This window comes from Micropterus salmoides, unplaced genomic scaffold (assembly GCF_014851395.1).
Source record: "Micropterus salmoides isolate LMB-PRFRI ecotype aquatic unplaced genomic scaffold, ASM1485139v1 Ms_hic_scaffold_2964, whole genome shotgun sequence".
Lineage (NCBI taxonomy): Eukaryota > Metazoa > Chordata > Actinopteri > Centrarchiformes > Centrarchidae > Micropterus > Micropterus salmoides.
In genome coordinates this window covers 10,945-38,256 of record NW_024042222.1, presented here as the reverse complement: position 1 = coordinate 38,256, position 27,312 = coordinate 10,945, and the positions used below count along the sequence as shown (strand labels likewise).

The 27,312-nt window shown below is 40.3% G+C and overlaps 1 protein-coding gene across 1 annotated transcript; it reads right to left on the bottom strand.

Annotated features, from left to right (window-relative positions):
* Positions 1-2,361: 2,361 nt before the first annotated feature.
* Positions 2,362-22,882, bottom strand: LOC119882172 (decorin-like). The gene is made up of 7 exons (XM_038692182.1): positions 22,591-22,882; positions 11,708-11,940; positions 6,112-6,224; positions 4,996-5,209; positions 4,031-4,144; positions 3,554-3,647; positions 2,362-2,629 (listed from the first exon to the last, which is right to left on the bottom strand). Exons 2-7 carry the CDS (start codon positions 11,919-11,921, stop codon positions 2,377-2,379), a joined length of 1,002 nt encoding a protein of 333 aa, XP_038548110.1. The 5' UTR covers positions 11,922-11,940; positions 22,591-22,882; the 3' UTR covers positions 2,362-2,376.
* Positions 22,883-27,312: the final 4,430 nt, after the last annotated feature.

The window sequence follows — 27,312 nt, the reverse complement described above, 5'->3', positions numbered from 1 at the left end:
CTACTTGCTGTCTTGACATAATGCCATCAGACTTTTTAAAAACAATTCTTAACTCCATATTAATGGACCTACGGCAAATAGTTAATAGCTCTGTGCAATCAGGCATCTTCCCAACGTCTCTAAAAACAGCTGCCATTAAGCCCCTATTAAAAAAGAGAACACTGGATACATCTATAATGAACAACTAAAGACCTGTATCATAACTACCTTTTATAGCCAAGATCATTGGGAAGGTAGTCTACAATCAACTCATCAATTTTGTGACCTCAAGTGGTCTCTTAGACAAATTTCAGTCAGGTTTCCGACCTCACCACAGTACTGAAACTGCCCTGATTAAAGTTTTAAATGATATACGGCTGAATACTGATTCTGATAAAATAACAGTTCTGGTTCTATTAGATCTCAGTGCAGCATCTGACACTGTAGATCATAGAATACTTATAGATAGGCTGTAAAATTGGGAAGGCCTCGATTGGTTCAGATCTTATCTAGACGGCTGCAAATACTTTGTCACTATTGGTAATCATGAATCTGATAGGGTGGCTATGATGTGCGGAGTTCCACATAGATCGGTTCTGGGGCCGCTTCTGTTCAATCTCTATATGCTACCTTTGGCCCAAATCATACAGAACAATAATATTAACCACCACAGCTATGCCGATGATACCCAAATATACATAGCCCTCGAACCTTATGACAACAGCTCAATAGACTCTCTGTGTCACTGTATAGAGAACATAAATACCTGGATGAACCAAAACTGTTTGCAATTGAACCAAGGTAAAACTGAGATTATTGTGTTTGGCAACAAAAATTATAGAACAAGTATTATTAAAGAGCTTGATTCTCGGGCCCAAAAAACTAGGGAGCAAGTGCGTAATCTTGGTGTTCTGATAGACTCAGACCTCACATTTAACAGTCATATCTAAACGGTCAGTAAAATAGCATTCTATCATCTAAAAAATATAGCCAGAGACAAAGGTGTGGTGTCCCAAAAAGACCAAGAGAAGCTTATCCATGCTCTTATTTCTAGTAGGATTGACAACTGTAATGGCTTCTTAACGGGACTCCCAAAAAAGACTATAAAGCAGCTGCAGCTCATTCAGAATGCTGCTGCTAGAATGTTAACCAGGACCAAGAGAACGGAGGACATCACTCCAAATCTTAAATCGTTGCATTGGCTTCCAGTTAGTTACAGAATAGACTTCAAAGTTGTGCTTTTAGTTTATAAATCTCAGAATGGTTTAGGACCCGAATACATCTCTGATATGTTTGAAGAATACCAACCAAACAGGGCTCTTAGATCCATGAACACAGGTCAGTTAGTGCAGCCTAGAGTCCAAACTAAACATGGAGAAGCGGCGTTTAGCACTTCTGCTGTACACATTTGGAATAAATTAGCAGAGGATCTTAGACATGCCCCTAATACAGCAATTTAAATCCAAGTTAAAAACACTTCTCTTTGGACGTGCCTATGTCTGAGTACTTTTACTTAACCACGCTGTTAGCCTTATAACTTCTTACGTTTTTATTGCTATATGTATTTTATGATAATGTTTCTATTATAAAATATACACAGTTTTTGGTTGTTGTGTTGAAATATTCCCTCATTCACAAACCATTTGTCTTTTGGTATATCCTATTACTACTAATGCAGTGTCTCAATCTGTACTGGGAGAAACCTCAATATAACAAACCCTGTGCACAACAGCTTGTTAGGAGCCATTTCTTCAAACTTTGGGTCATTTCCCGTAGTTTGGTTTGTTGTGGCTGCTGAGAACAAAGCCATTAAAACTTTTGTGCTCACAAAATAACAGCTAAAAGATGGTTGACAGGTGTACAGTGCTGCAGTTCACTAGGTGTTAAAATGGCGATGGTGCAATGGATAAGACTATGCCTTTGGTGTGAGAGACCTGGGTTCAATCCCCAATTGTAAGTCGCTTTGGATAAAAGCATCAGGTAAATGAATAAATATAATCCTAGGAAGTTTTTTTTCATGGGAATGGTATTGATGCAGCAGTTACCCAGACTGAAGGAGCCTAATGAAATGATGTAATAAACTGAAGCCAAACTAAAGATAAAGGGCCTGGAATCAGGTCTGTTTACATCCCCCCCTACTGCTAAAATCTGTAACATTATAGTATGACAGGCTACCAACACTTTACTCAATAAACAAACTAAATGAATCCATGTGACTTTTGTTATGGAAGCATGGTTTGACTTGTAATCGGGCACTGTGAACCTAAACAAAGCCAATGCAAAAATGCAACAAAGTAAACTTTTCCAGTGTGGTTTATATCAGAGAAAATGAGCTGTGTGCGTGTTAGAAATTGAGAAGCGTAACAATAACGCTCAAGCAGACTTCATTTACTGGAACTAAATGGTTACAAAAACAATCTTCCTGTGAACATGTTTTGTATTCAAACCTGGATTAATAATGCTGAGATGTACGAGTACTGTAATTCTAACGTTAATCAAACCAGTATGTACCTGGATGTACTTGTGGTCGGACAGGCCAGGAGGAACACTTGTCAGAACATTGTTGTCGAGGTGTAGCTCTCGCAGGTGGGGGACGTTAGCCAGTGTGCCGTTTTCCACAGAGCTGATCTCATTGTAGCTCAGACCCAGCCTGCAGGAAAAAAAACAAAAAAAGAGAAACTAGATGAGACATGGAAATGTGCAAATGATGTACAAGAGTGAGGAAACCAAAAAGATTCTCCACCTGACACTGAAGCACATCCCAGTTTCTTAATTATGAGCGAATGGAAAATAAAAACCATCCTTTGCTCATATCTTCTCCAACATACTTTACTCCTGCTGCATCAAAGCTCTCTTTGTTCTAGTTTGGAATGCCCTCTTTGGCACAATCTGAGCAGTGATCTTATAAACACAGTGTATCCAAATTTTATGAGCAAACCAGTTATTTTCATTATCCAAAGACTACTGTTTAGGTTTTGTTATATGGTAAATCATATAAACGGCAATACCAGAGCTAGCATTCCAAGTAAAGCTAATACATGTCAAACCTGAGAATGAAAACATTAGATGGCATGAAAAACTGTAGGATGATAATAATAAACAGAATAAGACATGCATGTTCTAATATTTCCTATGAGGAGTTTTAAAGCCAAACTGTGTAACCTTTGAGAGATTAAATAACAGAACATTCCTCTTATAAAGGAAAAACTAAATTCACAAGCAATAAAATACACGTTGCTAAATTCAAGTCGACAACTTTAGATGGATGGAACTGCAGAACTGACATTTTTCTGCCAATTTAATGACTCTATGGCTCTTTACTGGTGATATATGCCTGGTACAGATAAACATTTAAATGATTCTATAACAAAAGTAATACAAGAAGTAAACACGCTGTACATCACCAGGAGACATGACTTGCAGAGAATCTTAGAAAATAAGGGGAAATTCAATGTACGATTACATTGTAATTGCCATTTGTGGCCACAGTGGCTGCTGTTAAATGGTCTTGCTTTAAATGCTTAAAGTTAAAAAAAGAAATGATAAGGTTAACAAAAGTCATAATTCTTATTACTTGGCCAGGTTCTTCAGGCCCTGGAGGTTGCCAGACATCACTTTGCTGATCTTGTTTCCATCCAGGTGGAGCTCAGACAGAGAGCTGGGCAGACCTGGCAACCCACAAGACAAGCATGCACCCATGAAGAAATGGATAACTTCAGTAAAATCTACCTTAAAAGCTTATATGACATTATGAAGCCACATTTATGTAAAAAAAAAGGCTAGTTAGCAATTTGTAACATTCAATTTCAGAAGAAAAAGTGCAGACTATCAAGGAGTGGCTGGCTTAAAAGTGGCTATTTCCAAGTTTCCATGTATCATTTCACTAGACATGTTCCCACGCTGAAATAGGAAAGTTTTGTTTGTGTGTTTTATCACATTAATCCCATTGCTTCGCTGTAGACTTTTGGCTGAGCCTGACTAGATAAGACTTAGGTTAAGCCAAAGTCTCTTATTTAGGAATTATTTGTGGAAACAGATATCAGAACTTTACCTTTGGGGATCTCCGTGATGTTAGTGTCTGCAATGCGAATGTAAGAAACCCTTTTCAGGTCAGCAAAAGCACCATCATCGATTCCTGCACTCTTCAGAGGGTTGGACCCGAGCTCTGAAAAAAAAAAAAATGAAAGAACAATTTAGAGCGCAGAAAGAAAGAAGAGAAAGAAAGAGCCAAAAGCAGTAATGGATCACGTCTATGAAGTTAATTCCTCTCCTGATGTGTTACAGGAACATAGAGCTGAGTCATGAGTAAACAAAGTCTTGGGCAAGTGAATAGCTTGTGTTTTCAAGGCAGCCTTTCTTCACGCCAGATTCCTTGATTTGTCACAGATTATGATTCTCATCTCGTTGCATTTTAAATGATTGAGTCCACACTTTTCTAGTTTAGCAGTGACAGAACTTTTTAATTGGTGGAGCAGAAAGTTTTACAAGCCGGAGATGCGTTGTCAAAGTGACAAGTGGAGAAAAGGGAGGGAGAGGAGAATGAAGGCCAAATTATCTGTGGTTCTTTTGTGAAAAACAAAACAAAACATATGCTGTGTAGTCATGCATTAACAGGCTACCACAGTCTGGAGCAGTCTCATCACTCCCAGACCGTGATGTGTAATTCTAGTCGCAACAGTGAAATGCCAAGATGCAAACTTTTACTTCTGGTCTAGAAGGTCCTTTTACCTATTTTCCAGCAGGTTTCATCTTTAGAGCCACTGAGTTACGCATTCTGATGAAAGGAACCTTGTTTGTCATGATATTACTAGAAAACTCGACACAGACTGTGGAAATATTACTATTATTTAAATCCTGGTTTCACGAAATATTTTTTATCATTCCTGCTGAACTCTAGAGCATGGAGATGCCTCCAAAGACGTGGCCTACTGCTGAAAAATATGTGCTATCCACTGGCAAACCTCCAAGTAAATATCCATTTTTAAATGAATCAAAGTTTTTTTTTTAGTTTCATACCCATGACGATGACATGGGACAAGCCCTGGAAGGAGGCCTTTTTGATCTTGGTGATCTCGTTCTCATGGATGCGCAGCTCCTGCAGGCTCTTGGGCATGTTGGCGGGCATGTCCTTTAGCAAGTTCTTAGACAGGTAGAGACGCTGCAGCTTGGTCAGAGGGCTGAGTGCCTTGGCGTGGATGACAGTGATTTTGTTGTTCACCAGGATAAGAGCCTGTAAGGAAGAAAACCAGGGAGATAGTAGTGTTAAATTTTATTTTCTAAACTTGTTGCATGGTGTACTTCCACAACACTTCGTGGGAGTAGCAAAAGCAGCAAAAGATGAATTCAAGGAATTCAGTCCGGCATGTTTACAGCAGATTGTTTGTCTGTTCTTGTTTAAATTCACATCAGTGTTTAAAGTTCTATTATAATGGAATTTAAACTGAAATTTTACACCTTAGCAGCTTTCACTGTTTTTTTCTTCAACTCAGAAACAGTCACAGCTACGAATGTACCATGGGACAGTAACAAATCTGTACTTTCCAGTTGAGATTCTACAAAAACAAGACATTCTGAGCCGAGCCACCCTTAGAGACTCCAACCCGGTGCCTGTGCTGTCAAGATGGAGGGCCAAGTAAGTTCAAATCCACTTTGGAATTATCCCTAATGCATTTTCAGGGGAATCTCACTCCTGCTATTCCAGTCTCATATAAGCACACACGAGGTAATGTGTGGTATGTGGTCCATTCCCATAAGAGGCCAGTTACATTACAGTGGAAACAGCTCTGGCTGTCAGACAGAGGTATTTACTGCAAGCAAGAAAGCTACAGGAGTTTGAAGGTGTGAGGGTGTAAGCCCAACGGGTGAATAGTTTTCATGCACCTGGTGAATGGGGGAATGGTGGTGGTTGAAGAGAGTTTTGGGATGGGAGGTGAAGTGGGGTCCATGTTACAGAATGGGCAAGGAAGGAAGGCAATGAATCAGAAACAATCTGAATGAATCATTTAAAGACAACATGTTTCCCGTAGGGTTCATGTTGAAGAAGGGTGATAAAGTTACATAAGAACACTTTGCACAATATCGGGATTAGCACAGAGCATGAAGCTGTACACATGTAAGTAAAATGTCTCTTACATGCAGTCCTTTGAGGTTCTTGAAGTCATTCTCCTTGATCTCAGTAATCTTGTTGTTCTGCAGGTCCAGCAGGGTGGTGTCATCTGGGATGTCCCCAGGAACTGCCTTCAGACCTGATGGTAAATTTTTATGAGATGTTGTAAATTAGATGTAGAACATCAGGGTTAGAAGCATCCACATGCAATACTTCCATTAGAATGATGGGAAACAGAGTTTGAGATGAAGTGGCCTCTGACCTCAACAGGAAATGCACACAAAATGTCAACCTACTCGTCTCCATGATCAAGGTTACAGTTTGCTTATTTTATGTTAAAGGCCCTGAAACATATATTTTCTCATTACGTTTCTTACTTTTAGCAATGAACACAACATTTCCAGCCAAAGTTGAAACAGTTTAGTTGATTATTGTAAATGTGTTTTTTGTTCCTGCTTTTGTCATGAGTGAATGAACCTAAACTTCCTCTACCTAAATGGAGACAAGACAGAGGTCATAGTGTTTGTACAGCCTGAACAGCTTGATGTAGATTCTCTCGGCCCTTTAAGTTCAAATTATCGCTAAACTGTATTGAACAGCTGTGTTTACATTTGATAAACAGAGATCCGCCACTGTTAGATCTTGCTTCTTCCAGTTGAGAACTATAGTCAAGGTAAAGACTTATCTCCCTCCTAAAGAATTAGAGAGGGGGATTGACGCCTTCATAACTTCCCGTCTTGACTATTGTAACTCCTTATATGTGGGCTTAGATAAGTCATCCATTCAACGCCTGCAGTTAGTCCAAAATGCTGCGGCCCGCCTCCTGACAGGAAAGAAAAAGAGGGCCCACATCACACCTCCGTTGCACTCCCTCCACTGGCTTCCTGTTCATTACAAGATTGAACCTTCCTTTTAACTTTTAAATGCCATAATGGATCGGCTCCGCTTTACTTAACGGAACTTCTTCACACTCCAGCTCGAGTTAAAAACACACATCTCTTTTCTTTGGCATTTCCTTCGAGTTAAGTCAGTTATTATCCATGGCGATATTAATATCACTATATCATATGCTATAATGTTTCATTGCTGTACTTTCACTGTGTAATTACTGTTTTATTGTTGTATTTTTAACTCGTGAAGCACCTTGGTCAACCTTGGTTGTTTTAAGTGTGCTATGTAAATAAAATTGATTTTGATATTGATATTGATGAGTGGGGAGGGGTCAATTGGAAAAAGATGATCACAGTTTCACTTTCAATCACAGTTTTGCAACATCTGAATCAAGATCTGGTGACACTTGTTTGGTTGTTTGTTTATGCTGCAAACACTGCCCGCCAAAGCTGATCAAACCAAGCCTGCACAGTCCTGATTAACTAGCACTAAGATAAGTGTTTGATTGTTAAACTCTTAGTTAATAGTAACTAAGGATGTTTTTTTAACCTTGCTTGTTCCTTATTTATCCATGAATGTTTAATGCTTTTGAGAAGAACATTAGATTTGAAGGCAAGTTTTCAGGGGCTTTGAGTTCTTAAAAATTGTTAAGGACTGAACACTAAGAGACAATCCGGCCTGGATGAGCAGGAGAGAGTGACTGAGTTTACAGTAGAGACACGCTGAAATAAAAAGTCTGCTTTCTCAACCTAGCATGCAACAATGATAGCAACTTGGAGGAAAATGGGTTTTACGGTGACATTCCAAAGGGACCAAATAACTTTTTGATGTGCTCCGAGGAACACATGGTGGAAATGGACCTTAAAACAAATTTCCTTTGACTAAGTAAGCGGCTGCATACCTGGACACTGAGCTCACGCTAAATCGTTTTGCTTGGACTTTATCATGGTACACAATGTGACACCAAAAATGGCATCTTTAGTGAAAGACTATTTGGTTGAGTGGACTACAAAAAAATTGAGTGAAGACAGCTGGAGTGATGATGTATGCTCTTCTGCATCCGTGGTAACAAAAAATACATTCATAATGGGCAGTTTACATTTCAGAGGAAGAGGCGTAGAATAAACTGTTTAATAAAGAAGCTTACACTCTGTATCTCCAGTACACATACTCTGGACACATTTTTGCCTGAAAGCTTGTGACGACTTCTCTTTGGCTCACCCAAACATTACTTCCAGCTAGGCTTGCTTTTCTGTCGGCTTTTCCAACTCGGCAGGGGATGACCAACAAACCGTCACAGCTGTTTGTGGTCACCGCCATCATTACAGCACCACACATATACCTCTATACAGTACTTGCACACACAGTCTTTTTTATCTTTCTCTAAAAGTCAGACTATCTCAGTCTTTGCTCTTTCAGTTTTGAATAGTTTAAAATGGGTCTTTTAAAGTTGAATGATGTCAAGAATCGTCACATATCAACTGTTCAGTTCGTACTGATTTTACATGCAGAGTAACAGTAAGTAGTAACATGCAGATTTGTTTAAAAAGATTATGCATTAAAATCTATTTTTCACCCACATTTTATGTCCTCCTGCATCCTTTTTATTGCTTCTCCTGCTGTAAGTAGATACTCTTCACAACAATTTACAGTAAAGTAAGTTATCTTGTGACAAAAGCAGCTTGAAAAATGCTCCCTGTAACAGAAAATGAGGGGGAAATGTGTGGAACACACAAATGAGCTATTGATTATACACCAGAGTATCTTAAAATAAAAAACTAATTTTTACAATAATATTTCAAGCTGTTCTATAAAAAGTGTTCAAAATTAACACAGATAATTCTTTAATTCTTTAATTCTCTAATTTAAATAAAACAAATGAGGATAAAACCACCTAATCCAAATGCTTCCCCTCATACTGCTAGCACAGAGGTCTTGTATAAGGAAAGTTATCTTTTGATACATGCCTCATCCCTACTGTTATAGTTATTATCAATCACTCCATTTTAAAGCAAAGTGATTGGGATATCAAGCATATTATTGCTTTGGACTGGACTCATGTTCAGCACTTCTGAGCATCAATAATCAGTCCTCTCCTTGTCTGGTGCTCTGGTCATGCAAGGCAAGTTGATCTGGCTGCATCAGCAAAGTCCTGATTGCCTCATGGGATATGAGTACGTTTGGATTTTGTTTGGTAGGCCATGCATAAGTGTGGGTAGATGTGATGTGCATGCCCACCAAATACGCACATTACACAGTCTGTGCTTACAAAATATTTTACATGATGTATTTTAGATCAGAGAAGCTGCAATTGGGTGAACACTTATAACCACGAACAAAAGGCTGTTGTGTAAGTCTAATTGGTAAAACCTCTTTCTAACAGAATTAGCAAAATATAATCACAGCTAATTTGAACCCTGGGCTAAATGTTCTCTCCTGAATGTTTTAGCTGTCATCATGCCAGCTGCAAACTCACAGAGAACTTAAAATCTACAAAAGCGACAGGGTGCTTTGGGATGGTGAGCAGACTCCCCTGTCTTGCCCAGGCCCCGTGTGTATGTGTCCAAGTATATACATAGAGGTTTTAATCCTGTGTGTCTAAATGTGTGAGTGTGTGTGTGCCAGCAGGTCTGGGGAACAGATGGAGGCTCGGGGCCAACAGTGCTGATGCAGGAGTTGAGAATCCAGCCGTGGAGCTGTGTCTCTGGGGAGAGTGCTGCTGCTGACTGGGGGACTGGAGGACTGATGTAATGGAACGAGGCTTTTCCTGAACATCACTCTCTCCAACTGTCTGTTGCTCTGACTGCCTGTCTGTCACTCTGACTGTTGAGCCACCTGCCTATATGGGTCTGCGAGTACGCTCTGCTGACACTATGTGATTGTTGTCCTGAATCTATAGACGCTCTTCCATTTTACTGTCTCAGCCCTGAACCACTTAAGCTTACTAAACCAAAGTGGTTATGAGCTGGTTATGTCTGTCTTTTTTCTTGTTTAATTGTATCCTCCCAGTTTGTCCATCTGTGTCACTCCCACTCTCCTTTGTCTGTCTCCTTGAATCTTGCGCCCCTTCCTTTCCAAACAAAAGCACAGCCAAAAACCCAAATCAAACAGCGCAGTAAAGAAGTTTTATCTAGTATACAAGAATAAATGAGGTCAGGGACTTTTCTATGACAAGGTTTGTGAGATGACTCAAGCTGTTGTATATTACATACATCAGATTAGACAAACAGACTGGCTAAGCTCCAAACAACGAAGATGATAGTTGAATAAACTGTTGTGACTGTGCTGAATTAAAAAGATGACTAAGCAATTGTAGTCTTTCAAACTCGGTGAGTAAACTTCAGATTTAGAAACAACTTTTTGTACATTTCAGCTTGTTAAAACTGGCATTTGTTAAGGACTTTCCTATCCCCACACTAACATGTAATCTCTAATTTCCCCAGAAAGGGCAAATAATGTAACTGTGACAGGAAGTGAAATAAGGCATACAACATCTGTGAGCATTTAAGGTATCAACATTGGTGTCAGGTTCTCTGGAGGATAAAATATATCCCTCGACTGACCCTGTGGGTTTGGGTGGACGGTGGAGACGGTCGAGCTTGTAAAGTCATAAAAACCTGTAATGTCACTCAGCACAATAAAGCAGATTAAAACTACTGCAGACACCCATCTGACCTCAGCATGATCCATCAAAGTGAGCTCATTTGTTTGGAATCCAGGCCAGAACACCAAATGGAGGAGTGGACGAAGAAAATGGATGTGAACAAGAAGCTTGTAGGACTTACTATGAACATTTAAAATCAAGTCACTTTGATTTATTTTAGGGATTGTGGGCTACATGTAGCATGAGCACAAATGATCAAAATAACTGAGCCTTTACTGTTTTTAAAATGAGTTTCTCAAGTTTAAAACAGCAGAAGCAGATTTTTGAGGCGTTGTAGTTGTGCTTGAAATGCACAGTAGTCTTTCCAGTTTCTCAAACCTGTGGATTTGTTGCTTTTTCCTGTTTGTACATCACTGTGAGTTTGAATATCTTTTGATCAGTTGTTGGAACAAAACAAGCAATTTGAAGAAGTAATTTTGGGCTCTGGGAAATGTGACAGGCATGTTTCTTTAGTTTCTGGCAATTTACAGGCAAAATGATTGATTGATTAATCAAGAAAGTAATAGGCTTAGAGTTCCACCCTAACATGTTCAGGTAAAAAAAATAATGAAATAATAAAATACGCAACAATATATTACAGGACTGTACAGTATAGTTGTTGTACTTCCATAAAGGCATTTGTGAAAATGTTTTTAGGTATTTTGGAGAGGTGTGTGTGTGTGTGTGTGTGTGAGCAGTTTCTGACACTGTAACTACAAACATGTAAGTGCTCGTGTGACTACCATAATACCTCAATATGCATTTATCATAAACAATGGGGCTTTATGTATCACAGAGGATACTGCCACCTTGCATGCTGAAAAGAATGAAACTATTAAATTCTATCTAGATTCAATCTCAACAAACAATATAAAAAAGTTTCAAGCAATGCTGAGCTTTGGCCTTTGTTTCCAGTAATCACACCTTTGCGTCAGAATCAGCGAGGATAATGATTCCTCAATGCTAAAATGCTGCACATTGAACTTTTAATTATATGTATTAAATGTATTAATAGGTAAAAGAATATAAAGAATCCCAGACACGTTTAGAGTGTGTGGGATTATACATAACCATATGTCTTGTCTTACCGAGGTCAGAGCACTGGATCACGCGCAGGTGGCACTGACATCTGAATGGGCATTTGGGTCCATCAGGCACGACAGAGGGACCTGAATCTGTAGGCTCCCCAGGTAAACCTGATCCCGCCTCGTCCTCCATCATGAAGTCTAGGAAACCAGATTGGCGGAAGGGCAGAGCCCAGCAGGCAGTGATCAGGAGCAGAGAGAGACAGGCTGACCTCATGGTGCTGCTAGCAGAGAGCCTGAAAGATGAGAGGACGCAGTTCAAAGGTTTGGGTGGATTCACTTTCAAAACAGTCTGTCTATGATTAGTTTTTAAAATGGCTATACTGTTAGGGAAAATAGATTTTCACTGTGGCAGTGAATCAAAGGCAGAGAGAACGGCATAGTGTGAGAAAGAACAAATGAGAACATGACTTTGATTGAGGTCCAGAGAGGCAAAGGGCAAAGGGTAGAGGTGGAGGGCTAGAGGCTAAACACTTAGGTGTAACAATTTAGTGAGTTTGGTCAAATAAGCTATTTAACTGGTCAGATTTAGGCAGAAGGTTAAAGATGACAGAGCAAGGTTAGTGTGAGAAAATTACACAATATTGTTTGCCCGGGAGGATAAGCCGTGGGGGTACATAATGTTTATGTTACTGAGGAATAGAGAGCAAAACAAAAAAAAACTCAATTCCATAAGTAGTAGTGATACTGTAGTCTGAAAAATTTAATTTTGGCGATGAGATATCTACAGTGGTGACATACCACAACAGCCCTGTCTGATGAACTCAAGAAATCATTTGATCAATATTGTCATGCTCCAAATATGTTAAAATGATTTTGAACTGGAATTCAACACAATTAATCATAAGTAGAGAATAATGTTATATAATACTGTTTTTACACAAACAGTTTGGTCAAGTTTGCTTTTTTACCATTTGGAGTGGCAGAAGCTGGATACTTCAAGCATTTATCCATTACTTTAATCTATTTAAATTATTAGGGCCCGAGCACGACCGTGCGAGGTCCCTATTGAAATTGCTCGGATTATTTTTTTTTTTTTTTTTTTTTTTTTTTTTTCTGCAAAGTAGGCCCAAATGACATGGCCTAAACATACTCGAAAACTCACCAAAATTTGCAAACATGTCAGAACCGGTGAAAAATTTCGTATTCTACAAGTTTCGCACATGGGCGTGGCAAAATGACTCGCTAGCGCCACCTAGAAAATTGGAAATGATTAGCCCCTCGTTCACGTTCAACCTACATGTACGAAATTTTCTGGGGACATGTATCGTATCAAGACGCACAAAAAAGCCTCAAGAACCCATAGCCTAAAGTCAACAGGAAGTCGGCCATTTTGAATTTTATGGCCATTTTTGGATGATTTACATACTTCGTACTTTAACGAACTCCTCCTAGGGATTTAGTCGGATCGACCTCAAATTTCTGCTGTGCCTTCTAAAGGCATTGACGATGAAAAGTTGTGCTATTTGCGCGTTTTCGTCAATGGGCGTGTCCGTGGCGTCGATGATTCGCAATGAAACAGGAAGTTGTTGTAACTTCAGTGTACATGCTCACATCCGGACCAAACTGTACATGTAGGATGAGAGTCCCGCCCTGAACACATGTACATGCCGACATTCACCCACAGTCATAGCGCCACCTGCTGGCAACAGAAAGTGACCTTTAACGAAGCAGCCCCCGCCGCACGTTTCACCTACGTGCACGAATTTTCTGTGGTACGTGTATCTTGTCCAGACGCACAAAAAAGTCTCTTGGAGCCATAGCCTAAACCCAACAGGAAGTCGGCCATTTTGAATTTTACGTCAAATTTTGGATGATTTACACACTTCGTACTTTAACGAACTCCTCCTAGGGATTTAGTCCGACCGACCTCAAATTTGTGCTGTGCCTTCTAAAGGCATTGAAGATGAAAAGTTGTGCTATTTGCAAGTTTTCGTCAATGGGCGTGTCCGTGGCGTGGCGTCAAAGATCAGCTCTTCGCCATGACACGGAAGTTGTCGTAACTTCAGTGTACATGCTCACATCTGGACCAAACTGTACATGTAGGATGAGAGTCCCGCCCTGAACACATGTACATGCTGACATTCACCCACAGTCATAGCGCCACCTGCTGGCAACAGGAAGTGAATTTTAACGAAGCAGCCCCCGCCGCACGTTTTACCTACGTGCACGAATTTTCTGTGGTACGTGTATCTTGTCCAGACGCACAAAAAAGTCTCTTGGAGCCATAGCCTAAACCCAACAGGAAGTCGGCCATTTTGAATTTTACGTCAAATTTTGGATGATTTACACACTTCGTACTTTAACGAACTCCTCCTAGGGATTTAGTCCGACCGACCTCAAATTTGTGCTGTGCCTTCTAAAGGCATTGAAGATGAAAAGTTGTGCTATTTGCAAGTTTTCGTCAATGGGCGTGTCCGTGGCGTGGCGTCAAAGATCAACTCTTCGCCATGACACGGAAGTTGTCGTAACTTCAGTGTACATGCTCACATCTGGACCAAACTGTACATGTAGGATGAGAGTCCCGCCCTGAACACATGTACATGCTGACATTCACAGACAGTCATAGCGCCACCTGCTGGCAACAGGAAGTGACTTTTAACGAAGCAGCCCCCGCCGCACGTTTTACCTACGTGCACGAATTTTCTGTGGTACGTGTATCTTGTCCAGACGCACAAAAAAGCCTCTTGGAGCGATGCCCTAAAATCAACAGGAAGTAGGCCATTTTGAATTTTACGTCAAATTTTGGATGATTTACACACTTCGTACTTTAACGAACTCCTCCTAGGGATTTAGTCCGACCGACTTCAAATTTGTGCTGTGCCTTCTAAAGGCATTGAAGATGAAAGTTGTGCTATTTGCGAGTTTTCGTCAATGGGTGTGTCCGTGGCGTGGCGTCAGAGATCAAGTCTTCGCCATGACACAGGAAGTTGTTGTAACTTCAGTGTACATGCTCACATCTGAACCAAACTTTACGTGCTTGATAACTCTCCCACCCCGTTATGGAGGACTGATCCTGACACAGTCAGAAATAAATACAGAAATAAATAAATGCTCAATAAATAAATAAGCATCCAATTAAATACACAAAAAATAAAGTAAATAAATAAATGTAGGTAGTAATTAAATTATACAAGGAGACATAAATGTATATATTTTAATTAGTGCCTTTACTATTCACCTTTGTTATAATTACCTTATTTGTTTATTCAACTTTATTTATTACAAATTTTTTAATGTATTTATTTATGTGTGTGTTTTAATATTTTGTCTGTTTTATTCTTCCTTTGTATTTATTTACCTTATTTATTTTCACCCATGGTATTTATTTCTGCCTGTCTTTTTTAAATTTTGTATGCATTTCTGCCTCATTATGCAAATGAGGAGGGGCTGTGTCTCAAGGGGTCATCTTCTCTGCTATTGGTGGACCAGTCAGACAGGAGAGCTCCTACTCTGCCTGCAGACATCAACGATCTTGCCCCTCACACAGTCAGATGGCTTCCTTCAGTGCGCTGAGGTGTTTAACAACTCTGAAGACAATACTACCAGCAATGTCTTCCTTCTCTTTTCACGTAGACGCTCCGACAGACGGTGCTTTCAGTTTGCTGCATGCATGGACACAGAACTGCGGTACAGCACACAGTAACGATGAAATGTGTGCTGTTCTCACATTCTTCCTCTGTATGTACACATAAACAACAAGGCAGGGAAATATAAAAGGAATTTATTTTATTGTTTGGGTACATTATTGTTCAGTGTACATGCTCACATCTGAAACAAACTTTACGTGCTTGATAACTCTCCCACCCCGCAGACATCTACACGCCAACACCGATTTATATTCATAGCGGCAAGTGCTATGTAGCTCCACATAGGGGACACAGGAAGTGACATATAACACCTTCATGCGGCGTCATAACCGCGTAGCAAATTCACAGCCGCACCGGCAGAGCTCCAGAATATGCAACTCGGCCGGCTCACACGCGGACGCGCTTATAAGTGCGAGGGCCCGCCCAACGCTGCTTGCAGCTTTAATTTATCATTACTTTTACTTAACCATTTCAACCAGTAAAACATTACTTTTAGGTATTTAAACCATTTATTTATTTAATCCATTACTATTTTCTACCGACTATTTGAACCATTTATTCATTTAACTGTAGCATTATTTTTTTTCTACCTGTCCAGGGTGTACCCCGCCTTTCGCCCAATGTAAGCTGGGATTGGCTCCAGCCTCCCGCGACCCTGTACGCAGGATAAGCCGTTGACGATGGATGGACAGATTATCTTTTTTCTATTGGTTCATAGTTAAAGGGTTTGTTTTCTTTAAAAATTATCTGGATACCATAATACAATGTGCCCATGTAATTTGCAACAGACACAGAAGCAATATAGTTGCTGCATAAGCAACATCTGCATTAGCTTTTACAGTAATACACAGGGGATGCATCATGGGAAATGTCATGGCTGCCACTGTATACCACGGTACTAGATTTTCTATTCAAAAGTAATGAATTACAGTGATCATTTGTACTGCCATTAAAGTACAGTATCAATGGTCTGTGATGCAAAAAAAATGCAAAAATACAATGCAAGAGCATGTCTGTACTGTACTAGTGGAGTCACTGGGAGAATCCTGCTGCCTTATGCTTCTATTTCACAACCATTGACACATACACACTCTCTCTCAAACTCAAACAGTGTGGAGATCCACACAAACACCCTAACCTTTTACACAGAAACACACACATACATGCATGCGCGCACACACACACACACACACACACACACACACACACACACACACACACACATGGACTGTCTCAGAGACCCAGCAATCTGCTTGTCATGTGCATAGCCAGAAGTTGCTCCTTCCCTCTTGGTGCCACAATAATTGAAGGGCAGTTGAGTTGGAAGCAGCTGGTCTGCAGCAGACCTTGACCTGAACATCATGACCAGGATGATGAAACTGACCCAAAACCATCAGTTGCCCAGAGCTGAAAGTGAATCTGGCCTGGTTCATTTGATCTGTGTGCATGTGTATGATGTTTTTAGGTGTGAAGCAATAGCTTGTGTTTGAGTGTATTAAAGCAAGTGCACAAGTTGTGTGTGTCCCTCACGACATGTGTACATACTGTATTTGTTAGTAAAAGTAATAAATGCACAGGTTTAAATCTTTCAAAGGTTTTCACCAGTGTGTGTCTTTGATGTGAGATGAATGTGAGAGAAAGCAAAAGAAAGAGATGTGCTGATGTAGTGTAAATCCAGGTTAGAGTTACGTCAGGTCACAGGGATCACCGCTCAGAGGGACTCAACAAAAGCAGTAATTATAGTCCCGCTCCACAAAACAGCCACCACTTTGACACACTGTACAGCTTCAGCCCAGTGATTACAGTGCTTGCATACAGTAAGACCAAGCTTAAAATCACTTCCATTCAGAAGGGAACTGAGTTGGATGGATAGCTCTGTTGCCTTGAAGCGGAAAAACCTGAAGAACACTCAAAAGGGCGATTTCATAATTCGTCATGCAATGTTTAAATGCATTTTTCCATGCAAAACTCCTGCCATTTTGAGACACTTGGAATTATGTACTGTAGTGGAAATTGTTTTAACAAAGAGCTCCATTCTAAACATCCAGTAGATCCAGAGGACACGTTGTTCCAGTCTTCAACAGACTGAGTAATCTCAGCTGTGTCAGGCTCTCTTATCTAAGCGCAGCTGAATTCTCAATCCTACGAAAACCTTGTCTGCAGACTTGGCAGCAGCATTCTGCCATTGTTTTGGATTTAGAGATGTAAATCAAATAGTGCTTAAATAGCCTTTGATGATTTGTTTAACCCATTTGTTAATGCCAGGTGGGTTGGGCTTGTCTAGTACTATGATGCATTAATTGCCAATGATGGAACGTATCTGAAAGTCAGTTTATCATTTTTTCTCAGAGGTACTTGTGTTGTGAACTCCTCACATCTGGCACAGCTTGCAGGCTGGAACATTCAGAATGATCTACAAAGCCAGAGTGCCAGCTCCAGTTAAAGGAACAACAACACACACAAAAGCAGCAGAGGTCTCACCCCTGATTACTGAACCTTATCTCTCTGCTTTGACCCATGGCCACAAGCACATAAACAGATATAAATGTGCATTGGTGCAGGATTTCAGACGGCCCTCCATGTGCCCGGCCATCAATCCATTAACCTTTGTCCACAAACGTCTCGCCACGTTTAATGTGAGCCAGACAGGCAAAAAGAAGAACAGAGAATGATCTCAAACTAAGCTCTATGAGCATTTAATGGCTTCAGCATTACTGTAAAGACAAAAAATACTGCTACTTTGTGAGGCATAATCAGGCCCTGGGGTTTTGATGAGATTTCAAATAAAACCAGGAAATGGTAATGTAAGAGATTTTCAGGAATTATTGTTTGGGACATTAAGTAGTAATTTTTGACCACTGCTGCAGAATAAACCATTTTAAGTGGTATTAATATTATTATTAAGTCAGGGTATTTGGTATTTGGAGATGTAGGGCTGTACATTGTGGAGATTTGTTGCTATGTGGCAACATTACAGTGGTGAAATAATAAGTACATGGTCAACCAAGATCTGGCTTTAAACATGAAGTTCACTCTAAATTCAAAACAAGGAATTATGGTCAAATGCAATTTAAAAAAAAAAATCGAAATTCAGGGCTTTTCACAGCTTTCACTGCTGGGATAAGCCTCTGAAGACGATGCATGAGACAACCTGCTGTGCCCCAGGCGTTGGTTCTTTCATTACCAGTCTGCTCAGATGTGTCCACAGGCCCTGCAGGATGGTCTGCTCTAAGACACACACACACATTCACACCTGAAGAATCTACTAAACACATGAACACATGCACATGACACAGGCTCATCAAACAACCCACTAAACCCAGAGGGCTGCCAACAGAGCATGTTGGAACATGACTTGACCATACAAACTCTACATCACTCTATCATCAGTATCAGCATTTCTAATACCCTCAAAGAAGATGCAACTCGCTTTTAAGGGATTAAAGGTATTCATTGTTTGGGTGTTGGGTACATTAATTGTACAATTAAACATCTGAAATATTCAGATTGTACACTATTCTCTCCAAAGTTTTTTTCGTAATGTATCAGTTCAGTGTGGCTTCATTCGGGGAACATGGGCAATTTCACGTATGCCAGCTTACAAGAAAATGGGACAGGCTTTATTCACAAGAAGTGGACTGACACTAATCACAATCACAAATGTGGGAAAAATTGGCACACACTCTTGTTTCCTACTAATAGACCTTTAACTACCATGCTAGACAGACTATCGTTGTAAAAACCTTCAAACAAATGCAACGTTTGTCACACAAGGACAACAAAAGAGGTCATCACCCCACAGCATCTCACTGGAGGAGGATGCATCTGATGAATTTAACCATTTCAACCATTTCATTTCAAAAAGGTTGATAAAAAGTTCTTATGTTAATTTGTAATGTAAGTCTTTCAGAATGAACTGATGGTTCAGTTTCTTCAAGAGTGTTTGGAAGTGCCTGGTGCCAGTGAATGGTCAGCCTGTTGAAGTACTGCACATGGAACTATGGTAGTTATAGAAAACATGTATCCAAAAAGTAAAAATCAAAAGCAACTGTCAGAGAGTTTAGCCTGTATTTTCAAAAGATTTACAATCTACCACATCCTAGAAAAGGACATGTGGTAAACGGTACACTAACCATCTCTATCTTCTTCTCTCGCTGTCTCTCTGAAACCTGGGATTCATCATCCTGTGTCTAACCAAGAAAAAAGGGGTGGAGGTTGACATTTCCTGTGGCGGCGGCATCCTTGTCAATTCTCCTGTGTCCCTCTTTTGTATCATCTCTCTGTTCCCTCCCCCTACTCTCCCCCAAGTGTGGCCCCAGCATTACTAATGATTCCCATACAGGAAGCAGAACTCACATAAGGGAGTAAAGTAATTTTCCCTCCTTTGCTTTGTCACTTTCTCCTCTTTGTCACCGCCTTTCATTGAAACTTTTGAGCTTAGAAAATCAACGAGATACCCAGAGAACCTCTGCAACGTCTGCAGCATGAAAGGAAAAGACTTGAATATTAAGCAACATGGTGTCTTGATTTTAGGAAATCAAATCATGGCGCAATAAAGGAAACAATATAAAGCAGACACCAACTACCATGCCACCCTCCACCCCTGTCCGCTCTCTCTCCCTTCCCCTCGAACTCTCCACAGGCCAGCGTCTGCCTCTGCAGAGCGTCTGTCAGCAATGAATCACTGGAAGGTATTTACAAGGCCACAGGACGTTTAAAACACGTGTGGCCCTTTTAACCCATCAACAAATAAATGTGAGCTCCCCTCCCATGTGGTTACATAAACACATATGCTCAGACACATATGCATGATCAATAATAATGCTATAATGTAAAAAAAATTTGATTTTACTCCTTTGGCAGTGGTGTGAGAAGTCGGTGGTCGTCAACATATTTCTGATATATCTGGGGATTTTTTGAGTGAGAACATGTGTATCTGAAAATATGCAAAGACACGGCCAACAAACAATTTCAAAGCCAAAACATTCTTGTAATAGGAGTTAAGCCAAATCAGTGTGCTCTGGAAAATAGTTGTCCATGAGCCCATGTATGTCTGCGTGGGAAGTTTTTGGCTTCAATAATGCCCAAGACACTCTTTTGACCACTACAATCAATATAATTTCCTTACGCAGAAAAAAAGAAAAAAGTGTCAGAGCTATCATTGGCTATCATTGGCTATCATTGAAAGATCATTTTAGGGTCTTTAGAGCAAGCTTGTTGTCTGGAGCCATAGCATGAGAAAGCCAGCGAGTGGTTAAACCACATTTCAGCTGTTCCATGAGAAGAACTGTCGGCCTGCCATCAACCTCAGTCCCATTATCAACAGTCTGCACTGCACAGACGTGGACAAACTGCCCAACCTTCTCTCCCTTTCTTCTCTTTCCATCTCCTCCTCCCTTTTTGTGCTCTTTCCTTCCTGCTGCAGCTTCTCTCCCATAGATTATGTTATTTTCTTTCTCTGTCTGACCCTTAAAACCTTGGCCTGAAAGACTGACATGTGGAGCTTTCTGGTATTCCAGTGAGCAAAGGGAGAGGTGTGTGTATGTGGGGGGGGGGGGGGGGGGGGGGCGTCATGGCTGATGTCCTTTCAACTCCATTGTTCTTTCTGACCCAGGGAGTTGAAGTCCAGATGGAAAAAATGCAGCCCAAGAGTACCTTGTCTCCTCCAAACCTTCCGTTCACTCATTCCTGCTTCAAATCTTAAACATCTGCTCAGCTCTACTCAAAAGTAAGATCTGGTGAAGTACTTTTATTGCTCTGAGTGTATTTTAGTGCAGTGTTTATGCAACTTCTAGCTTCTATTCTAATCTCACTTTTCATTCTGTTGTGTTTGTCTCAGTTTTTCCCTTGTTCAGTTTCAATCCAGTCCTTTCAATGCAATTCAGTGCATCTGAGCCTTATTAGGTTTTTTCCCTGCTGGCAAAAAGGATGTAATGAGTTAGCTGAGAGTTGTGTGGTGGCTTGCCGAGAAGCCTTCAGACCTCTCTTTGATAGAGGAAGCTGTACCATTACGGGATTAATGGCACTGTGCGTTGCCAGGTACAGTTTTTTTCATCTCCTCTTCAAAGCCTCTCACTTTAAGTTGCCCCTAGCAATTTGGGTCCTGTTCTGCTCCTGTGGAAACACAGCACGGTGGGCAGTTCATACTGAGAAGAAACAGGGCCAAAGAGCAGACAGATACGAGATTGGGGTTAAAACACTCTGGTTGCAGTCTCAAATGAACTGCTGAAATGGAAAGTGTGAGAAGCAACAGAAACAACTTTTCCAAATCAAAGTCTTGACAAGAAATAATGGGCTGAATCAACACAAAGAAATCCTCATTGTTACAGCTTTTTCCCACTCATTTGCTTGTAGACTGCACAAACGCCACAGGGAAAGAAACAAAGAATGAAAGAAAGATAAACAAAGAGAGAAAAGGAACAAATAAATGCAACAAATCATCATCTTTTCCACTGACATTAGCAAATGATGACAAAAACAAGAAGCTAACTATTTAAGTAGAAGCTAACTATTTAAGTCTGCCTTCTCCTCACTTAACCCCTTGTCTTTATGTACACATTACAAATCTGATTCACTTTGCCATGTATATATCACACTCACAAAACTAACTTGAGGAATGCCCTTCTCTATGGGTTATAGCCAAATCAACAAGTATCGAAACATTTGGTCAATTGCCACAAACAGCAACAAATGAACAAACTGAAATCTGAAATTGTAAACTTGACAAACTGCTGAAAACATCACATGGCAAAAAGTATGGTGGATACTCTGGAGGTTAACAATGGGCCATAAGAATATGTTTTTTGGCAGAGGAGTGAGCATCAACTGCACTACCACACCCCCCTCCCTAGGCACTGCTCTTTTCACTGAGCTGTATGCAGATTGGACTGGATATGATTAAGGTCTCTCATCTCAAAGCCAAGAGAGCTGTGGGAACAAGACCTAGCAACATAGTCTGGAATATACACAACACACATCAATGTATGAAGAAGTGAATAAAACATACTCAAATCTAATTTAACACACGTATACACATATGCACAAATGTACCTGCAAAAAAAGCACAAGCAGTAATCGTATTTTTGTAAAATAACATTGTCGGCAAATAATATGACTTTTTAATCATGAATAATAGATTTTCATTATCATTCTTCCATTAATGCTGAAAGGCACAATCCAACAAAACCAAGCCATTCTCTCAAGCCTATTCTGTCTCTTAAAAGACTCTTTAAAGATTCACTTCACCCAGTATCACTCATACGTTTCTCCCCTCTCAGAGTTAAAGGATTAACCTACCTGTTCTCAGTAGAAGCAAGGCAAAAAGAGTAGAAGTGGGCGAGATGAGCTTGACTCCCAAAAATCCAGTCGAGAGGGCGGATGAGACTGTGAAGTGGCTGCGAGGGCCTATGGGGTAATTGGACTCGGAGCGCGTGTAGCCAAGATCAAGCAGGTGTGCTCTGTCACAACAAGGGGAGGAGAGAGAGGGCGAGAGAGGAAGAGAGACAGAGGAGAGAGAGGGGAGAGAGAAAGAAGGAGGGAGGGGTCCGACCGCCAAGCTCCTCTCAGGACTGAAACAACTGGTGGAGAACTTGCCCCACTCTCACTGCACACTCCAACAGCTGGAAATGGAGAAGGGAGGAAGAAAAAAAAGGGAGACAGGGAGAGGGAGCAACCAGAGAAAAGAAGAAAGGAGGAAAGAGAAGAAGAGAAAGAGGCAGAGAGTTGGAGTTTAAGGCAATAAGCAGTGATTCGGCTGGCAGCCACCCTCACTGTGACATCTGGTAATGATAGGTCCGGTGAGGAGCTCAGCAAAGAACACTGCACACAAACTCTCTTTCTCCCTCTTTCACACTCTTTCTGTCATTCATCCTCATTCAGCCTCCATACTGACTACCCCCAGGAAAAAACAAAAACACCACACTCACACTTGTCTAATATATTCATATTGGAACCTCCCCCCAGTAAACCTTCTTTGTTTTACCCCCATTCCACAAATCTGGATTAGGTTTGTTTGGGTTGTCTTAATGGAGAAAGAGGCACTATGGGGGACTATGTGGGAGGTAGAAGGCTCCCATTCTTAGTCCCTGTGGTATTTTTTCAACCCCATTACCAGAAAAGAACAGTGATATGGGAAGCTTCTGCCCAACCCCAGAATACGCTCAATGACTATTGTTGAGGGTTTAAAATTTCTCACCCTTTGCAATGCAACTAGGAAAGGATCTTGGCTATGGTCAATAACAAGACTACAGCCATGCTAGCGGCTCTGTGAAGCTGTACTTAGGTACAGTAGTGCTTTGAGCTAAATGTTAATGTCAGTGAGCTAACATGCTCAAAATGCTAACTTACGTTTACCATGTTTACCATATTAGTCTAGCATGCTAACATTCGTATCATTAGTTTTGCAGCTATTTTGTCACAAATTATTGTACAAAAAAAATATTAGAAGTCATCCTGAGGAGGACATGAATCTCTTTACCTAATTTTCCTTCCTACAAAAGAGTTGTCCAGACATTTAACACAAAACCACAAATGTGAACCTCATGATGGCACAAAGGAAAAGTAAGGGGATCTTTAAAATCATTGGGATTCATCCTTTGGGAACCATGAATGTGTGTTCCAAATTTTGTGTCATCCAGTGGATGTTGAGACATTTCACTTGATAAGAGAAACTTTGCTGTTGGCAATGGGAACACCCAACTCATTAGAGCACTACTTCCTGCATTGGCATTGTGCATAAATTATGAGGTGCAGTATCAACCTATATGAATGAAACTCAGATTCACTTCGCCGCATTTTTAGAATTTACTAAATCTTATTTAATCAGGGCAAGGGTGGGGGTTAATTCCCAAGTGAACAACACCTCATCGAATCATCATGACAGGAAAAAGTTGGGGTGGCTAAGTTTTCGAGTGACTGTGTTTTGCTGTTGCAAGAAGGTCACAAGTTTAACATCTGCATTAGCTAATGTCTCCATCAGCAGCCATGTGTCCTATTGGTAAGCAAGTATCTGCCTCTATCCACTTCCTTGTTGTAATTCACTCTAGGTCATAAAACCAGCTATCAAACTTTGAATGGATATGATGATACATGGATAAAACCTTTGTATCAGTAATTTCTATTCTTGTGTAAATCCAGACTTGGTTTCGCTTCGATTACTCGATTTTACTTTATTACTTTATTAAAAGTCCGGTCAGCACTTGTGGATTTGTGTCATAAACCAAAGTTACTGACGGTGCCGAGTCCCAAGTTGAGATGACACATCTTTCTAAAACGTATTTTATCCAAAAATATGTTTTTGAAAAATCTTTTTGAGGCTGATTTGATTTAAAAGGTTGACACTTGTATTTGCACAACATTATATCATAATAGTTGATTGTTTGCTATTTAGGTATGACAGTTAATCAGACACCAGATTGAAGCTGTTGCGTCCTTTCAGATTGTTCACTTCAGTTAAATCCGTGTCTCAGTTCCTCTCTTCTTGTGTCTTTATTGAACTTGTGGTTTTGATCACCGGTGGGATCAAAAGGACAATCCCTGGATGGATTTTAGCATGGAAGAAAGACTGTCTACCTCCCTCAGCCGCTCTCTTTTTCCATTTTCTCCCCGTCTTTTGCTCTTTCTCTTCAAGACTAAAAAATGATCAGATAGCAAAAGAGCAGGTTCCATCCCGTCTAGCATTTCCTCTCTCAACTTTACTGTCTTTCCCAGCAGAAGGCAGAAGGCAAAGGGCAGACCACACACGCGGTGGCCCCAAGTGTGTCGTAATGGTCCATCACTCTTCTTTTGGATGGATAAGCATTGTTTTTTCAGGTTTTTGTACAAAATAACTGACTTAATTGACTTTAGTTAACATGTATTTTGCTGCCTGGAGTTCAAGAAATCCCTAATTTAGACTTTGAGAAGCTCAGATTGAGTCCACAGATGGCGGGAAGGAGAAGAGGAAAACTCTAGCATGGAAAGAGGTCAGAGGCCGGGAGGATTACAGCATGATGTCAAGTATTGGATAAAGCCAGGTGTCCAACACACATGGTGAGATCATACCTGGCAAATTCTACAATAATGGAATCGAGAGAGGAGAAAAAGCCATCCTTCAATCTTAAACAGATGATGGAAAGCAGGCCCCCAATTATAATGGAGCGAGGAGGCAATTTTTGCCATGAGACGTGGCTGTTGTGAAGACGTAGACGTGTTGTGGAGATCTAACCTGTGACCATCTGGTTACTGGTCTCTGCAGAAGAGTTTTTGGGAGAACACTAAAAATGATGTCTGACCTCCATCAGGTAGACATGGGGAATCAAAAGAGTGTAATTTAACAAACAATTTAATTACAGCTACCCTACCAGCTTTATTTTCAAGTGTCAATATCCCAGTGCAGAAACAAAAGAAAAGAGAGACAGAAGTTTCAAAAGGACAGTAAAGGGTATGATGGGATCAAAGGGGGAAAAAACAGACAAGGACAATTACTTTTATAAAGGTGGGATTTCTGGAAGCCTAATGTTTCATGTGTGTGCCTGGAGGTAAGAAATGAACAAAACGGGGGAAGATGAGCAGGAGTTTGCAGGTATTATTACATGTGCTTAGGGGATAAGAGGTTTCAGACAGAGGTCAAAAGGTCCATACAAAGTTGTGACCTCAGCATCTTTTCGTTTTGCTGTAAACCACAGAGGATTTACCAAAAGCAAAAAGGCAGTGCAGTCATCTAGGTGTTGACAGTTGCAATTCTCTGTGCAGAAAAAGGTCCTTAAACTTTAAGCTTGCCTTACCAAACTACTACAGGCTTTATTCATGCACTTCATGTCAGGAGGATACTGTTTGAAATCTAGTCTTAAAGTAAATTTCAAGACAATTTATGAACTGGATTTAAGATTTGTTTTACTCTACACCGAAATAGTTTTTGGATTGTATGGCAAACATAACTGTTTGTGTGTGAAAAAGTAACATAAAGAAACATATGGGGAGTTCTGTGGGTTTGTTTGCCTGTGCTGACATGCTTGGTTAAGGAAACTATCCAGCACCTCATTGTCCCATCACTCAACATGCAAACGCACACACTGTTTTCTGAAAAGAGCTGGAGGATATATCTATGCTCGGTTTCACCTGTATATATCCACTGTGTCTCTCTATTTTTTGGCAATCTGCACACCATTTATACAACTTATTTTCTGTAAAAAGAGAATTTTGGTCCTTTTCTCTCTCTTAAATCTCACACTCAACATATTCAAAACTACCACTCTAAAGCAAATTTCTGTCTCTACCTGCAGATTACAAATGATAGGGCAGAAACGAGAACCATTAAAATCAGGGTCATTAAAATCAGTCAGTGATGCCCTAAAGTGAGAAGATATTTGAGAATGTTAATGACAAAAATATTTATATATATAGTAAAAAAAAACAATTGTGGGTTATATCTTTAGGTCGGGGCAGGTTTGATCAATAGAAGCAAGATGATGGGTGTGGTTTGGACAAGAGATATACCCTCGGAGGATGTTTAGATGAACAACTTGTTTAAACACCTTACCCTTTGTTAGATTTTAATCACTGTACATTTATTGGATTGAATGTCTTTTCCCCAAGAAAACCCAAAATTGAAAGCAGCTCAAAAGCTAAAAACCCTCTGAAAATAATTGAGTTTGATAAAGATTTTTCCGCTTTCATAAAACATTTTGAAATCATGTCATGAGTTCCTACTACAATGGCTTTTGTGAGGAGAGACAAATAGAGAATAACACATAGTCTAATAACTCTGGAGCTCAATACTATGATAGTGTTGGCCGCTGTGCACTGCTTTGCTCAAGGGTACTTTGATGACAGCTATTAGACGAAGGGAAGGCTAGTCATACGTTTATGACAATATTATATCAGCTGCTGGTAGACATAAACTCATAGTATTCCCATTAAAAGCCAATCTTCTCCATAGCTGTATAGTTAATATACTATAACAAGACAGCTGTGCAGCCCGCACAGTCACCAACTCTGGGAAAAATCCTTGTCACGTTCTCATATGGCGAGAACGACCCG

What these genes read in the sequence shown, in the direction of transcription:
- LOC119882172 (XM_038692182.1), bottom strand. Translation starts at nt 11,921, where the DNA reads ATGAGGTCAGCCTGTCTCTCTCTGCTCCTGATCACTGCCTGCTGGGCT. An exon ending in GTCCCATGTCATCGTCATGG is followed by an intron (nt 4,145 to 4,995) that starts GTATGAAACTAA and finishes TTTTTTTTTCAG; the next exon opens with AGCTCGGGTCCAACCCTCTG. An exon ending in CATCACGGAGATCCCCAAAG is followed by an intron (nt 3,648 to 4,030) that starts GTAAAGTTCTGA and finishes GTGGGTTGCCAG; the next exon opens with GTCTGCCCAGCTCTCTGTCT.